Raw genomic sequence first — 18,488 nt, 5'->3', positions numbered from 1 at the left:
TGCACTTCCAATCTGAGGCAGATAAAGAGACCAAGTCTTAAAAAAACAAACAAAAAAGCCCCGAACAATTAACAAAAAGCTGATTTCATGGCTGTAGGTGGGTTCACTCTGCAAGAAGCCCTAGGGGACACAAAATTGATAGAACATCTGATCTAGAGTTTGGAAAATCTGAGTTCAAATTTGGCCTCAGATCCTTCCTTAGTGTGATAATCCTGGCCAAGTCCCTAAACTTGTCTGCCTCGGTTTCTTTATCAGTAAAATGAGAATAATGACAGAACCTGCCTCCCAGCATTGGTGTGAGGATCAAATAAGATGTCTGTAAAGCACGTGTCACAGTGCCTGGTATGTGGAAGGTGCTTAATCAATGCTTGTTTTCTTCTTTTCTTGCTCAGTCCTTCCTAACCTTAGTGTCTTCCCTCTGAGATTAGCCCAAATTTGGCCTCCTGTGTATATTTATCTGGCACCAAACCATTTGTCTGCATGCTGTCTCCCCCATTAGACTATGAAGTCTTGGAAAGCAGGAACTGTCTTTTACTTTTCTTAGTGTGTCCTGTACTTAGCACAGAACTGGGCACTTGGTAGGTAGTTAAAAAATGATAGCTGACTGAGCATTATAGCTGAGTACATGCAATGTGATTTTCAATGTAAATGGATTAAACACCTATAAAAAATGATTACAGAATGGAAACAAGGACAAGCTCCAACAAGTCTGGCAGTTTACTATAGGTGAGCACATGCCATGCCTATGACAGAACGACCACTGGGAATTCCAAATGAGAGGATAGAAAACATTTTATTATGCATCAGCAGTGTCTAGAAAATTAGGGCTCACAATCCTCATTCTGAATAATTTATTTCAAATTAGAAATTAATGAGAACAATGGCAATTTTTATCATTATTAAATCAATATTAAATTTATTCTGACAGAGAAAGTCAATCAATATTAAAGATATGCATACCTAATAGCCAATAACTAAAATTTTTGAGTTAATGATCAGTTAAATTACAAAAGGATGTAGACAGAAAACAGGAACAGTGGGTGACTTCAACATCACACTTTCAGTATATAATAAATTTTAACTGAAACATAAATAGTAAGTTATATAACTGAACAGTATACTAGAAAAATAAGCTGATAAATATGTGAAACTAACTGAGTTTACTAAGACAATTTATTTTTAATTCAAATGAGCAAGGGACATTTAGAAAACCTGGTCAAAATTTAGGGTATAAAGACCTTATGAATAAATGCAGAAAATGCATATATTTAAATACTACTTCTACAGAATGTTAATTAACATAATAATAATAAAAAAAGAAAATGTGACAAAATTCAGGCCTTATGATGGCTTATTCAGAAAACTCAAGAGAATCAATAACCAAAAAACATTAACTGAAATAAAATCATAAATTTGGAGTCGGAAGGGACCTTAGCGATTACTGAATCCAACCCCTTCACTTTATAGACGAGGTCCAAATACATGAAGTGATCTGCCCAAGTTTACACAACTTACAGGGAGTGTGTGTGTGTGTGTGTGTGTGTGTGTGTGTAAGAAAGAGAGACAGAGTCACATAGTCATATAGTTAATAAAAGCTGGTGAAAGAATTGAAGTCATATAGTTAATAAGAGTTGGAAAAAGGATCTTGTTTATCAGTTTTAAAAAATAATCAGTTATTTTCCCTCATAGATCCCTCTGTTGTACTAAGGAAAAAGAGTAAAGGAAAAACTGACAAAGGGACTGTGTCTGAGAGTGTATTGGTCAATGCACATAATCTGATTAAGCTGCTTTTAAAAGTTAACCATTACTCACATTATCCTAGTCTTTATTTCCATCATTCTGTTGGCTCTATTTTCTTCATCCAGTTTTACTTCATGTAAATCTTTCAATATTTCTCTCAATTCCTCATATCTATCACTTGTTATAGTATGATAATACACTATTATAGTAATGTCATACTTTCTTCATCTCTCTCCTAGTCAACAGCTATCAAATTTGTTCCTGGTTTGTTTCTTTGTTTGCTTTTCTATTAAAAAAGTAACAAATTTTCTCAAAATGCTTCCTGTTCCTAGAATTTCTAGAATTTTTGACTACTGAAATCTTTCACACATCTTCAAAGCTACGTCAATGCACCTAATTGTTTTTGTGTCATAGGATAGTCTGCTAGAGCTTATGAATCAAGAATGTTTTTAGTGTACAAAATAAAATACAAAGGAAAGCAATTATATTGAAGTATAGTTATAAAAATATTTTAAAAGTTCAGAAACTCTAAGAATGCCTTTCCAAGACTTCTCATACCATCTAATTTCATAGTATTCTTTCTCTCACCACCTACTTAGAAGTTAAACCAATTTTACAACAGGGATTTGCAACATCCATACAGCTATCAATACAGAATACTATGTTATACATTCAGTCTGTCTCTGATGGTGAAATCAGCCATTTGTCAGCAAGAGTGCAGCCAACCTCTGTCATCAATTTAATTCAACAAATTTTATTAAGCTCCTATCATATGCAAAGCACTATGCTAAATATTGGGGGGTAAGAAGAAAGGAAAGATGGAAGGAAAGAAGAAAGAAAGGAAGGAATTGTAATTGTATAAAATAAAAAATAGAATTACAAAAGAAACTGATTACATTCTAATACAACAATCAAAATACTTTTTATAAAAGTTCACAGATACCAAGTTGAGAACTCCTGCTTAAAAAGATCTATGATTTCATTAAAGTGGATATTCCCATCACCAAAGCATATTATAACTATAGAAGGTCTTCATGAATTACTAATATGCCCATGGGTATCATTACCTGATAGCTGACCTTCCAGTGACGAACCTCTGAACTCAGTCAGGCAGGTCATAAGACAATAGATTCACAATTCCTTGCTGGACTTGTATCTGTGTGGAGTCCAGGGGCATAGTTTTTGAAAACTCCAAATTTTTTGCAGTTCATAACGAGGCACTGAATATGATGTATGTGTATGAGTGTGTGCATGTGCATATATGTTGGGTCCAGTAGTATGCTGGATCCAGCTCAAACTGGCTTATGAAAATCAATTGCTAAATTTTCAGTGTGAGCAATTTACACCTTAGAAAATTGTTAAAGCAATAAATCAGACCTTAATTTATTGTTTTGTGAGTGTCTATACTTGAGAAAGTGATGGAGAAAATGTTAATAATTCATTTTAACCTTAAAAGGATATCACCTACATGCTTTTATTTTTCAGAGAGCTGGCTATTAAACATTTACCACCACTCTTGGGTAGGGTGGGGAGAATAGGGAAAAGAAAGAAAGGGCACTGAACTGTGTACTGAAAGAAAAAAAAATCCCAGATCCAACAATTCAAACCTATTTTTGTCTGAGAAGCAAAGGAAATCTTTTTTTTCTGACATAAGGAAGGCAGCAGTAACATCCTGCTTTGGCCCTTTATTTATTTGTATTTCTTTAAAGGCTGACTTTTACATTTAGAACAATGCTGAATGTTAGAACAAATGGAATTGTTCAACAGCCTGCTATTGTCATGTGTCTTCTTGAAGCAGAAAAGAGAAGCTTAAGGACTTTAACAAACAGCATATGACTGTTTTGTACATGCAAATATATCTTTTATAAAAATGTCCTTCTCTAACTCTGTAACAGCAGTGAGTGACTGCATGCACTGCCACATGATTTGTTTGTTTTCCCCTATGCCTTCCCCTCCTTCCAAGGTCGAATCCTTAGACCCTGTCCCAAACAGTCACTAAAACAGAAATACTAAGGTCTAAGATTCTGCTCACTTTTTGTTATGGTTTAAATAGTTTTTAGTTTGTTTTGTTTTTGGGTATAGAACACGCATTTAGTAGTGGAAAATAAGTGCCTTGCATGAGAACATATTTTAGAAAGCATAAGGTACTACACAAATGTGAGGAGTTGGTAGCAGGATGAGCCAAAAGAATCAGAGAACTGGCAGAGATCAAAGAAACCATCTCATTCAAACCTAGCTCTTTAAAGGGAGTCCAGAAAAGTCCAGGGCCTTGGCCAAGGTCACAAAGCTGGTTATCAGCACGGGCTGACTTCAGGACTCCTACTTCATGGGGGGGGGAGAGGAAATGACGACCTCCCTCAGTTCACCTGTGCCAGACCCATCGTTAGACAGCAGTTAAATCTTTTCAACATTTTGATTCATATTAAGAGTTTGAAAATACCACATGATAAAAAAATAACCAGTTAAAGGTCACGTAAAATGTGACGTGAAAAGTCAGCACATGCGCTATTAGTGAAGCTTTTCATGTAGTATACATATGTGTGTGAGTTTATTTATGAATGTATGTATGGATACCAATGTCTTCTCTATATAGGAACACTTTCAATATAGGTGGTTGGCTGGCTGATCCAGCCTCTTAAATTTTTCAAAGTTGCTTGTGTTATACAATGTGGATGAACTCAAGGTAGAGAATGAGATATTTTTGGGACACAGTCAAGGTGAGAATTTGTTTTGCTTGACTATGCATATTTGTTATAAGGATTTTGTTTTTCCTTTTTTTCCCAGTGGGGGAGGGGAGGTAGAGAAAATAGATTTTTGCTATTCAAAAAAATACACACACACATATATACGTATGTGTGTATATATGTATGTGTATATGTATGTGTGTGTATGTGTGTCTTTGTGCATATATATCCTTCACTGGCTAGAGACTGGAACCAAGAAAGATACTTAGAAATTTACAGATTTATATACTTGCAAAAGAATTTTAAAATATTTCCTGAAAATCAGAGCAAGAAGAAAAAAAACTGCTTAAAACTTACCAAAAATAAAATATTGTCAGATACATCTGATATGCATAATTTAATAAACTGTATGCTTAAAATATCAGATACTAGCATCTTTTTCTTGTCTATTAATTTCATAATATCAAATATCCTTAAATATAGAGATAACAAATCAGTAATTCATTCTAAGTTACCGTTTTTGTTTCCATGATTATAAATCTGTGTGTATGTCTGTATTTATGTACACTTCAATATTTCAAGGCTTTGTGATTTTGATGGTGTGGACATTTTCCCCATATGTAGACACAATATTTAAGCATTTCCTGTCAATCACCGGGCTTGAGTCTGAATCTTGTCCTATTCCACAGAATGTTCCAGACCTTGTGCTCTTTTACCTACTATAGCTTTTCATAACCAAGGATAAACTCCAAATGAACCAACACATCTTGTTTCCCCATTAATTTAATTATTTCAAATAATTCATTAATTTATTTACCCTCCACACTGGGGATAAGTACATTGTAAGTAGGCAGATAAAGGGATAGAAAGAAAGAGGACAGATAAATGGAGAAGGGAACAGGTACTAATAATATCTAATGTTTATAAAGTGCCTACCATGTGCTAGGCACTGTGTTAAATGTTTTACATTTATATATTTCATTTTATTCTCATAAAAACTCTGAGATATAGGTGCTATTATTATCCCCACTTACATATGGGGAAACTGACACAAACAGAGGGTAAATGATTTGCCCAAGGTTCTGGATTTTTGGTAGGTTATCAGAGCATTTTTTATAGAATTTTCTATGACAAAAAATACTCCCTATTAAGAGTATAAAAATACTAAATTAAAGGCTCTTTGAGAGTTCATGACTCTCTGACTCCGACTGTAAAAATTAAACTGAAGTAACATTGATTAATCATTGACTTTGTGTACAAGGAGTTGTGTTAAGCTGTAGATTCACAAAGATCAATGACATATCCTTCCCCTAAGGGAACTACAATGTAATGGGGCAAGTGGGAGAAGGACCATCACCCCTCCTCCACACACACATACATGATTCACAAATAAATAGAGGCCCAGGTAAAGCATTATGGGAAATGTGAGAAGGGAGAGATCATTTTCACTGATGGAGGAGAAGACAATTTCAGGGAACAGATTCATCAAAGTGGTTGCACATGAGGTAGGCATGAAAGAAGAAACTAGAAAGGATGCAGATGAGGAGAAAATATACTGAGAACAGAGAGGGGACAAAGAGAAATTCAAATGGAGGATACTCCAGTTTGGCTGGAATAAAGAGAATCGGTAAGAGATAAGGTCACACAAGTAAAAGTTGCAGTCAGATGGCAGAAATCCTTAAATTCTAGAATTGGGAGGTAATGCTTTATTCAATGGGCAACAGGAAGAAGTTGGAGGTTTTTGAGTCAGAACAGTGATATAATCAGTTACGAAGACTACTCAAGTAGAGAGATGAAAAAAATTATTGGAGAAGGAAGAGGCTGGAAGCAAGAAAACCCATTAGGAAGATAGTCTAGGGAAAGAGAGACAGGATCCTGAATTATGGATCACAGTACAAGTAGAATGAAGATAAGAGAGGGAAGAGCTAGAAATCATAGGTCTTGTAAATCGAGTGAATGAATGGGAGAAGGGAGGGTGAAAAGTCACGGATAACTTCAAAATTGTGAGTGAGTAAAGGGTAACACTGCCATAAACAGGGATGGCAAAACTGGAAGGAGGGGGCAAGATTAAGGGATGAGAAATTCATCTGGGGACAGAAAGAATTTAAGGTAGCAATAGGGCACTCAGTAGACACCTGGAAATGTAGAAATAGAACTGTGGGGGGAGGACACAGATTTGGGGGCAGGTCAATGCAGAAAATATTTTGGGGGAGAAAAAAGTGGTTATTTGGCATGATATTTAAAACAAGTAAACTTTAAAATAACATAAATAAGTGTTAATATTAATAAGTGATATTTCAAATAAGTCAATGGGTCATTCAAAAAGTCACAGAATTTGAGAACTGAAAGAGACCTCACTTGTCATCCAAGCTAATACACAAAAGAATTCTTCAAGAAAACAATACCTGACAAATACAGGTAAGTTAGAGAGCAAGATCTGAGCCTTATCTTTGTATTTCTAGGGTTTTCATGAAAGGAGACTTATCAACTCTCAAGGCAGTCCATCGCACTCTTGGATAGCTCTGAGAAGTTTTTTTGTGTTTGTGTGTGTGTGTGTGTGTCCTCTAGACTAACTTTTAGCATATGAAACTTTCACTCATTACTCCTGGTTTGGCCCTCTGAGGCTAAACAAAAGCTCTAATCTCATCTCCACATGAGAGGATCAAATGAGATAATAATGTAAGTTCTTTGCAAACCTTCAAAATGCTATGTAGATGCTAGCAATAATAACCATAATTCCTCTGGGTTCTTATTGTCTCCAACAGTTCTTTCAACTAATCTTCAAATGGCATGGAGTCAAGGTCTCTCATTAACCTGGCTGCCCTGCTCTGGATACTCTATAGATTATCAATATACTTCTTATGGCACAGTGCACACAACAAAACAACATTCCACAGGAGGTTTTATGAAAACAGACAACTTTGGGACTCTCACCTACCTATTCTTGGAAGTTCTTCCCCACTTAATGAAGCTATTCTGCTCCCCTTGATGGGATGAGTGAGATCAGTATTAATCACGAGTATACATCATGGTACTAAAAAGAGTTCCTATGATAGGACCTCAATGAATGAAAATATCAACGCCCCTTTAGAAAAGGAGATACAATGTCCAGAACCCTGACGTTTTCTGACTTGTGAAAAATGAAGAAAGAAAATAGAAGGGTGGGGATTTGTTGTTTTGTCTTTGCTCCATAATATTTGCCTACCAACGCTTATTCAGTATGGATTACAATATTTTACCCCCAAAAATGTACTAGACCTTTTTTAAGTCATATGCACATTTTACTTTAGTTTAAAAATGTTTACAAAGTGTTGTGAAGCAGTTAACCTTAGGTTATGGTGACAAAGAGGTACAGCAAGCAAGATAATCCAAAACCAGAGAAGAATGGGAAAAAAAAGAACTACTGAAACCTGTTTTGAGTGTGCACTATATCATTTTTGGCAGCTTTGCCTTTTTATTTATGTAAGGTTCAGGTTGTTAAAAATATATTTATATTACCCAATGCTTGCTATCCAGCTGTTGGGGAGACAGCCCAGAAGCATGCCCCAGGGCAGTGGGGGAGTCAACCAAGGGCTGGAACTTTTTCTTGGATAAATCACAAAATATGTAAGAGAAAACTGTCTGGATTGTACTAATAGCATTGCAACATGGCATTATATTTAGAACTTTAGGTCAAGTATGGCTGAATGACAGTTAATGGAATACCCTCTGTTTGGGGCAGCTAGGTGATGTAGAAGATAGAGCATTGGCCCTGGAGTTGTTAAAATATGGCTTCAGATGCTTACTAGCTGTGTGACGCTGGGTAAGTCACTTAATCCTAACTACCTAAAAAAATCTTCTATCTAATTTCAAAGGCAGAACTAGAATGGACATGTGAACTAAAATGGAACTTAATCTAGCCAACCAGAGGATGTTTAGCTCGTTATATTCCATCAGACAAGTCCAGTTTTTCCTAGTTTTCCCAGTTTTTCTAGTTTTTCATAGTTTAGGTTTCTAGTGTAGAGGCAGTAAGAAGAGTGCTAACTCTCTATACTGAGAATTGGGACACTTAGGTTCTACTGTAATGTTGGCCCTACTGTTAATTCGTGGGTGTAACCATTGGCAGGTTGCCTAAGAATTCTGGATCTCTTTTCTCATCCATAAAGGAAGTGATTGAGCCAGATAACCAGTAGGGTTCCTTTTCATCTCTCAGGTTTTATGATTTATCAGCATCATAGTGGACAAATACTTTCTTCAGGTCAGGGTGAAGATGTTCTGGGGTAAGAAGGTCCTTTCACAGTCTCTGGCCAAGTGTTAATATGCATATTGTTATTCAGTCTTTTTTCAGTTCTGTCCAATTCTTTGTGACCTGATTTGGGGTTTATTTTGGCAAAGATACTACAGTGGTTTGCCATTTCCTTCTCCAGCTCATTTTACAGAGGAGGAAACAGAGACAAACAGGGTTGAGTGACTTGCCCAGGGTCATACAGCTAGTAAGTGTCTGAGGACAGATTTGAACTCAGGAATATGAGTCTTCCTGACTCCAGGCCCAGCACTCTATTCACTGTGCCACCTAGCTGTCCATAAGTCAATATATAACTAGTCCCTAATAGCTTCTGGGTTTCTGTAGACATTTGAATTATTCTTCAATTAACAGGGAATTCAATTCAGTCATCATGGGATTCAGTTAGTTCAGGAACCCCCAAGTCATCCAAATCCAATAAACAAGTACTTAAATTCCTGAGATTTTGTACGTGCATATGGCAGAGGATGAAAATATTCAGGCTTGATACAATTTCCTAGTTTCTTCAAGTCAAGATTTTTTGGGGGGCTTTCTAATTACCTTATTTTTACTTTCAATAGCAACAAAACCCTCTCTGGGCTACTCTCAGTGGAGGACCAATAGACTTCTTGCTCAGGAATACAGTAAGCTGAATGGCTAATTTCACATTTGCTCTGCTGTGACCTTATGAGAATATACACTTGCCGCTTCTAGACAGACAGATGTGGCACAAAAAGCAATTTTACACAGGGAATAGGCTTTGGAAGTATAACAAGAAACTCCAGAATTCCAATCCCACCTCTGAAACCTGCTGGTCAGCCAAAGAGCAATTTACAAATCCTCAGTTTCTTCACTGTTAAAATGAGGATAATAATATTTGGAGGAAAAGATCAAGATGATGCCTGAAAAACACTTATTAAACATTACAGAGCTATACAAAGGTCAATTATTACTGTGCTATTAATTAACAGTGTTGACTGAGTGCCTACTGTGTGTCCAGAAATGTGAGCATACAAAGTACTATAAGGCCTATTGGTTCCCCCTGAGAGCTCAAAGACTGGTTTGGCAAACAAGAGGTACAAGTAGTTAATACTGAGTGAAAAGACAGGAAAAAATAAGATTATGTGGCACACAAAGAGCCTAAAGGGAATCACAGAAAAGACAGACTGAAGTGAGCTGTTTGTCCAGGAAGACTTAAAAGGCACAAGATGTAATGGCTCCATAAGATATAGATGGGAGTACATGAAAAGAGAGTCGGGGAGAAAAGTTTTAGGAAAGGTACAGAAATGAGCCTGGTTTGGAAAGTAGTGTATGAGGTGATTGGCTTGAAGAGAGCTAGAGAGATGGGGAAATAAAGTGGATTGATTAATGAACTGACTGCACACAGATTTAGTTTGGTATGTGGAACAACAAACTTATGTCCTTAGAATTCTGAAAATCAATCTTATTGTTGCTAATTAGGGAAATGAAAACAAGCTGGATTGGCCTATGGCAGTGCAATTTATTATCAAGATTGTTAAGGAACTTTTCCACTATACCATTATATCTAATTACCACAGTTCTGTTCTAACCATTTTTATTAGCAGTGTATGCCTAGAGAAGTACATAAGATTTATACAAGGATATGTTACATGCAAACCGAGAAAACAGTGACCTTCAGTCATTATTAGCATTGAATGAATTGGGGAAACTTCTTGGTTTTTGAAAGTCAGGTCAATCCTATCAGTCATGGAAATGAGGAAATGCTGGACACTGATTTTGAAACAGAGGATAATAAGATCATAGATTTGGAGTTAGAAAGGACCTTAGTGGTCATCCAGTCCAACTCTCCTCATATCCAGATGAGGGAACTGAGGTTTGCTCTTTTCTATAAGGAATTATGATTCTATATAATGCTTTTTTTTGAAACTTGTTGAATGACTTGCCCAAAGTCAATAGGGAGCAAATGAATCAGTACCCAAACGCAGGTCCTCTGACTAAATCCAGAATTATTTATAATGCACTGTGTTACTGAGTATGACTACCTCAGAAAATGACGAAAAGCAGAAAGGAAAATGAGTTACAAAATGATTGCCATGAAGCACAATTAAATCAGAACATTTATAGCGAAACTGGAAAAAGGACAATAATTTGATGGAATATTGATATTTGCCAATATTTCTGTCATGACTTAAAGGCCACTAGGTGCTAAAGTAAATAGAGTGGTGAGCCTGGAATCAGGAACACCTGAGTTCAAATCTGGCCTCAGACACTTACTTCACTGTGTGACCCTGGGCAAGTCACTTAAGCTCTGTTTTCTTCAGTGTCCTCCACAGTAAAAGGGGATGATAATAGCACCTACTTAGCAGAGCTGTTGTGAAGATCATATGAGATACTTGTAAAGTGCTTAGCGCCATGCCTAGTACACAGGTGCTCTGTAAAGAACTCTTTCCTTCCCCCTTCCCATTGTTCTGGTCATCAGTCAGTCAGCTAACATTTGTTAACCACTTACCATGTGCCAGATACTGTGTCATGTGTAGGGGTTACAAAGTAAGGCACAAATATCCTTCCGACCTCCAAGGAGCTCAGTTTAATGGAGGATACAACATGTAAATAATTATGTACATATAAGACATATACCGTGTAAACTGAAGGCAGTGTTAGAGGGAAGGCATTATCCTTGGGGTAAGTGAGGAAGGAGAGCAGAGGGACACCTGGAAAAGACTCCTCCAGAAGGTGAGCTTTTAAGTGAATCCTGTCAGAGAAGCCAGGAGGCAGAGGTAAGGTGAGAGAGGCAGTTCAGGCATGGAGGACAGCCAATGAAAACACATAGTGGACTCTTTGTAGGGCATGTAGGGAGATATCAGGGTGAGACTTACTAGCTAGGTGATCCTGGGTAAGTCACTTACCCTATTTGCCTCGGTTTCCTCATTTGTATAAGGAGCTGGAGAAAGAAATGCAAACCACTCTAGTATCTGGGACAAGAATAAGTAAGAGGGCCTGGGGGTGTGTGAGTGAAAAGAAGGATGCATAAAACACATGTTGTAAAAGTAGAATGATAAGATTTGACAACAGACTAGCTATATGGGGTGAGTGTGAATAAGAAGTGACATTATACCTGGATAAGCTGGAAGATGATAGCACCCAGTCAGGGTAAGAGGAAACTGGGGAAGAGAGGAGGGTTTAGAATAGAAAGATGATGAGTTCTGTTTTAGACATGGGCAGTTTGATATGCCTTTAAGACATCCAATTCAAGATACCCCAGACAGTTAGTGATGCATTCCTGGAGCTAAGCACAGTGACTAAGGCTGGATATATGTATCTGGGAATCATCTGCATGAGAAATGATAATTGAATCCATGGGAATTGATGAGATCAGCAAAGGCAAAGAGTATAGAGAGAGAAGAGAAGAAGGCTCAGGATAGAGCCTTGGGAACACCCATGTTTACTAATGATAACCAAGATTAAGAAGGAGAAGTAAGGTGCCTCAAAAAGTGGGGGGGGGGGGCAGCACTAGGTGGCACAACGGATAGAACAATGGGCCAAGATTAAGGAGGACCTGAGTTCAAATCCAGTCTCAGACACTTAGTAGCTGTGTGACCCTGGGCAAGTCACTTAACTCTGCTTCCAAATAATAATAATGAAAAAAAGAACAGATAGGTAAGAGGAGAAACAGAAGAGAATAGTATATCACAAAATCCTAAAGAGATTATCCAAGAAGAGATGATGATTTACAGAATCAAAAGCTGCAGAGACAGAATGAAGTGGTATCTTTATTACATAGCGTTATTAAAGACCCTTCAACAACAGCACCATCTCCCATCCAATGAGATCTATAGGTTGCCTACCCTTTCATCCTACCTTTATGTCTCCCTCCCCAATGCCAAAAAGGATGAGAATAATGAGAAAAGAAAGCAGTCTCTTCTTAGCAATAACTAACTAAAAGACTTTTTAGAAGGTCCTCTAAATTCTGCGAACATCAGTTTTCTCATCTGCAAAATGGATCTATAAAATGAAGGATTCTTAATAAAATTAATCTATTAATTGTTCTTCCTCCTAAAAGTCACAAAATCATAAAACTGCAAACTATTTTAGCAGAGGAAAAAACAGAAACATTACAAAGATAGCAACAGACTGCCATTGCAATTGTATCATCTCCATTAGCAACAAGTATATAATGTGTGTAGTTAATCATTTTTAAGGTAAGAATTTCTAAATGTCTTTGGTGCAGCACATTTTAATATTACTCAAAATATCACCGTACATTAAGAAAATGAGAAAACTTCACTATTTGGGGAATCAAATATTACATTGGTAACTAACCATAAGCATTTAGTAATAATTTCCCTAGATATAAAAACTCATTAATATTTAATATTAGAGACCTCCTCCACAAAGGATAGGTTATAATTCAACAAGTATTTGTAAGAGCAAAGGTATTTATTATCAACTAAAAGCCATGCATTTGTGAATGTGAAAATAAATGAAAAATTAGTGTCATGATTCCTCTTCCTTCCCTCATCGCTTTTCAGTTTCCTTTTGTGTTGCTGCTTCCACAGATTATAGACTCTTAGGGACTTCCTTCCTTCCTCTCTCCTCCTCCTCTTGTTCTTTCCCTCTCCTACTCTCTCTTTCCCTTTCCTTCCCTCTCATTTCCTTCCGTCCTTCCTATATATATGTATATGTATATATATATATACATGCATACATGTGTGTATACATACACATGTGTATATATGTGTGTGCATACACATATACATACATACACACATATACATATATACACATATACATACATATATATCTATACATACATATACATATATATATAACCAGCATTTAGCACAGTGTCCAACACATAGCAGGTGCTTGAGTTGACTCATTGAATGTTGTATTTCTTGGGGAAAAAATGAATGAAAAAAAGTAAATTCTGCATTTTTGATTTCAAATATAATAAGATCTTATTATTTAAATTAGTTTAATTTATGTTTGATTAAGAAATTACAAAAGACCTAGTGTACTTGGTCAGATAGCTTTCTCAGTTCTAATTTTCACAAGTTCAATACCACAAAAAAGCATTTAAAAAGTAGTCAAGAAGCATTTATCAAGTACCTACTTAGTTCCAGGTGCTGTGCTAAGTCCTGGTAATAATGAACCAAAGAATGTTATCTTGTTAACTTTTAGAAGAGAACAAATGGAATTGTAATAATCACTATCAATTTTTTGGAATAAATACTTGCTCTCCTTCCATTTCAAGTAGGAAGATTTTGACTTGGGGCAAAGATAAGCTATTGGACAATCCTTCTTTGCCAGAGATGTGAATAATTACGGGAGATGAGAGGAAGGTCACTCTCTTTTCTCCTTTCATATTCTTCTTATCTAATGTCCTTCTTTCAGTTTCCTTTCTCCTATTTATGCTTCTTTCTCTCTTCAAACTAGAGAGAAGGGGGAGTAAAAAGCTACTTGTGAGCCGAAGTGAGGTCTGGTACTGTTATCTGTTCAGTGATGCACCTTCCCTTTCAATGAACAAATACATGAGAAAAGAGGAAGAGGAAGAGGAAGTGAGGGGGGAGGCATCACTTAACCTCCAAGAAAAGTAGCCACAGCTTTGGCCCAGAAATCTGAAAAGAAAGGCAGGCAGAAAGGCTGCAAGCATGCGTGTAAAGCTTTTCAGGAGGGTTCCATAGAGTCTTTAAGAAATGTTAGGAATGGTTATTACTGGAAAAAGATGATGCTTGATTTTATATTCAACTACCAATTTAAATAATACATCATTTTCACTATTTTATCTAAGACGTTTTGTTTATTCAAAAATGTTCTTTTGGTGCAAAAGCTTTTTGAAATTATAAACACAAAAGAGAAACTTGTGATAGAAATAAATAAGAATATATCCAAACAATACAAGGAAAACAGCGTGAATTCCTGAGAGAAGCTCAAAAGGGAGAAAGAAAACAACTGTACTAGATGAAGAAAAAATATATTTTGGGGAGAAAACATGACATAGGTATTCAAAGCATTTTCTTTCTTCTTTTTTTTCCTCTAATAAAGTCTAAGATCCAGATATGTTAAGTCAAGTGTGACTTTGGGTTCTGAGAATAAAAACATCTAGAATACCTAGAAGGAAGAGATTCCCTGGGATTTTACACTGAAAGAATATATTAGGGTCAGTGAGGTAGTACAGTAAGTAGATAGAGCACCAGCACTGGAGTCAAGAGGACCTGAGTTCAAATCCATCCTCAGATACTTGACATTTACTAGCTGTGTGACTTTGGGCAAGTTGTTTAACCCAAACTGCTTCACCTTCCTCCTCCATAAAAAAATAAAAATAAAAAAATAAAAAAGAATATGTAGCACAATATAGTAAAAAGGGCAAATGGATGCAATGGCTCAGAAATGTTCATCAGAAAATGAGAGAAAAGGATCTGCCTGGATTAGGAAATGGAGAATATGTTAGAGGCAAGTGTGCTTCCAACTACTTCAAGTTGTAAATAATGTGGGTGTGAAAAAAATCACTAGAGAACAACTAGACCCTGTGAAGTTTCAACAAGAGAAGTGGGTGTAGAACAAACAAAATCCAGGAGACAGTTATAAAAATAGAGAAACATATGCATACCCAAGAAATAGATCATGTAACACAAATAGAGGAGAAAAGCCAGGCCTCAGGATCATCCAAACAAACACGAGCCACTCTACAATTATGAGATGTGACGTCAAGGCTAACTAACCTCAGCACCAAGGATGAACAAAGACTTTTAAGAAATGTGGGTACAAAAATCTATTTGTGCATTCATTAACTGCCTGACTCAACTCCTCCCACAATACCTAAGCTGCTCCTTGGGGATGTACCTGGAGGGTCTACATTTAAATACACCTTCTAGTGTTGAAGTGGAAAGTTGCAATAGGCAGTCACTGGCACTCCAGGTCTTGAGTCAGGAAGACCTGAGTTCAAATCCAGCCTCAGATACTTTCAAAGAATGACTCTGAGAAAGTCCCTTACCATGTCTGCCTCAGTTTCCTCAGTGATAAATGGAACAATAATACCTCCCTGGGTTTTAGGAGGTTCAAGAGAGACAGTAATTATAAAGCACTTCATACAATGCTTGGCACATAACAGCCATTTTAAAAATGGTTATTCCCTTCCCCAATAAAGAAGAATTAAAGAGTTCATGATTCGTCATCACTAAAAACTGGAAATTAAGAGGGTACCTACTGACTGGGAAATGTTTGAACAAAATGGGGTATATTAATATTGGAATATTATTCTGCTGTAAGAATGGCATTTCTCAGGAATTCAGAGAGACACAGGAATATCTTGTATGAAATGATGCAGAGTAAAGTAAGTAAAAACAGGAAAACTACAAATGCAAACAAAAAAAAACTAACCCTAAAACAAATGCAGTAGAATTACAATGAATAATCTTGGCCCATTGAGAAGAGATGAAAAAATGTACCTCTCTCCCTTCTGTGGTGTGGTGGGGAGCTGAGAGTGGAGACTGTTGCATAAGCTATTAATAATGAACATTATGTTCACTGGTTTGGCTGAAATGGGTTTTCTTTGCTAAAAGGTTTTTCTTGGTTGCAGGGTAGCTGGAAATCACTGTGCTATCAAAAGAATTAAAAAAACAAAACAAATATTTATGAAGGACCCTCCAGTTCCTACACATTTATGTTATAGTGGAAAATGCAAGAATACTGAGATTTGGGTTGGGGCAACATCTCTCTCACCAGCATCAGATGACCCCACGATTCTAGGTTAAACAAGGGAGTTTCTATTTTGTTAGAGAGAACCTAGAGGTACAGGTCAAAGGGAAGAGTATTAGACTGAAAGTCAGATTACCTGAGTTCAAGTTCAAGCTAACCAAAAGATGGTGGTGATGGTAGTGATGCTGATTATAGCCCTGACTACCAGCCCTAAAAATTTCAAGAAAGCCAGTTCAAGAACTAATCTTAGACCCTCAGTTTTCTCATCTATAAACTGGAAACTTTGACCTAGCTGATATCACTTTAAGGTTGTTTTCAGTTCTAATATTCTACTATTCTATGATTATGAGATTGCTGGATTTGGGGGCAAGAGGCCTGGGTTCAAATAGGGTTCTATGATTTAACTGCTAAGTAAACTTTAGTAAATTGCTTAAATTTTCTGGGCCTCAAATGCATTTCTTCATTTTTAAAATAAGAAAGCTGGTTTAGATGACCTCCAAGGTCCATTCGAGCTCTAAAATCAATGATCATGCGGTTATTGTCTACCAATCAACTTTTACTTGGAATAAGTTTATACCCTCACTTTTTGTTTTATCTGTTCCCAGAGGTTATTTTATTGTTTGCCCATTCTGTTCACTGAACTCATCTACTTATCTATCTTATCTATTAAACGATGCATTCATTCATTTATAATTGAGAGAAAGGATGTAATACTGAACAGAGGACTGGGCAAGAAGCTCTGAATTCACATCCTGCCCTTGAAATATATTCGTAATGGACAAGTCACCAGCGATCAGTGACCCCAAGAAACTCAGACTATAAATCATAGATGAGTTATCATCTCCATTAGTGAATGAAGTTTCTCTAAACTGATTGTTCTCTAAAACACACGTAACAAAATTATTACTTATAATAATTCACATTTATATAGAATTTCAAGATTGACAAACTGCCTTCATCTCAACAACTCAGTAAGGTGGGTAGGGCAAGCATCATTAAATCACTTCATAGATAAGGAAACAGGCTTAAATTAGTGACTTGCCCTGGCCACACAGCTAATAAGTATGAGTGCTGGGATTTGAGCTTAATTTTCTTGCGTCCAAATCCAACATTCCTTCTGCTATGTCACAATGCACCTCTGCAGTTATGTTATTTTTTTTTTATTTATAATTCTCAGTGTGGAACCTTGAGAGTTCTTTGTACAAAATATTCTATAGCTATCTTTTGAGGGAATAGATAAAAAAAATGTTCTGATAAAAAAATAATGTCCTGAACAGCTATGTTTCCATCATTCTACAAGTGACTATACATAAGTATAAATTTAAAGCAGACTCTTATCTGGGTGAATCATATTGTTTATACTCAGAAAAATAAGCACTAAGAAAACAGAATTCCAAGAATGAAAGATAGTAGAAACCATTATTAAAATATTTGTGAAGTAGATGTTAGCACTGTCTAGAAGGAAGAAAAAAGAAAATCAAAGTCTAGTAAATGGAAAAAAAAATCTAGGTAAAACTAATCAAAGAGACAAACACCATAACTGGGTAAAAACAGAGACTGATGACAGTAATATATAAAATAACTGTCTGGAGTGGGGAGGTTAGAGAGGTTTATTAGGAAACCAAAAGTCCTAGTTTTATAGAAGAAAGTATGCTTTCTCATTTCTTAATTGGACCCTCAACAATGAGTGAGAGAAATATTGAAAATTTTGAAGACGGAAAAATAGTTAAAAGTTTTCAAAGGAAGAAAAAGGCTTGGTTGGGAATTATGCCACAGTGAATATAACATTTTTAGGTGCTATGAAAGAAGGATAAGAGTGAAAAATTAAGGGAAAAAGACATAAGGAACTGTCAACCTCAAAAGATCTGAAAATGAAAAAATCACTTCTCATGCTCTTACATTCTAAGTAGTATTCACAAAAAAAGTTTCTTACCTGAGTTTACTGTTCAACTTTCCATGTTTTCCATTGAAATTCACACTACAAAGACCTTTCAATTTTGAATGTGAAGAATCAGACACGAAATTTGCCTGTGTTTCTTTTCGCAAACAATGATGAAGCACTGCCTCCTTTTTCAAGTTTATATCGGAATAGGGGCAGCCATAAGCACTATTTTGTATTAAAA

At 36.3% G+C, this 18,488-nt stretch overlaps 1 protein-coding gene across 3 annotated transcripts in view; it reads right to left on the bottom strand.

Annotated features, from left to right (window-relative positions):
* Positions 1–18,488, bottom strand: part of L3MBTL4 (L3MBTL histone methyl-lysine binding protein 4) — a 511,255-nt gene that overhangs the window by 152,635 nt on the left and 340,132 nt on the right. For all 3 annotated transcript variants that reach the window (XM_072604270.1, XM_072604272.1, XM_072604271.1), the window contains one exon: positions 18,299–18,472. In XM_072604270.1, coding sequence (XP_072460371.1) covers positions 18,299–18,472 — 174 coding nt within the window. The remainder of the gene's footprint in view (positions 1–18,298; positions 18,473–18,488) is intronic.

The sequence above is a fragment of the Notamacropus eugenii genome, chromosome 4 (genome assembly GCF_028372415.1).
Source record: "Notamacropus eugenii isolate mMacEug1 chromosome 4, mMacEug1.pri_v2, whole genome shotgun sequence".
Classification (NCBI taxonomy): domain Eukaryota; kingdom Metazoa; phylum Chordata; class Mammalia; order Diprotodontia; family Macropodidae; genus Notamacropus; species Notamacropus eugenii.
Note: the sequence above shows the minus strand (reverse complement) of the source record. Positions and strands in the feature narration are given on the sequence as shown.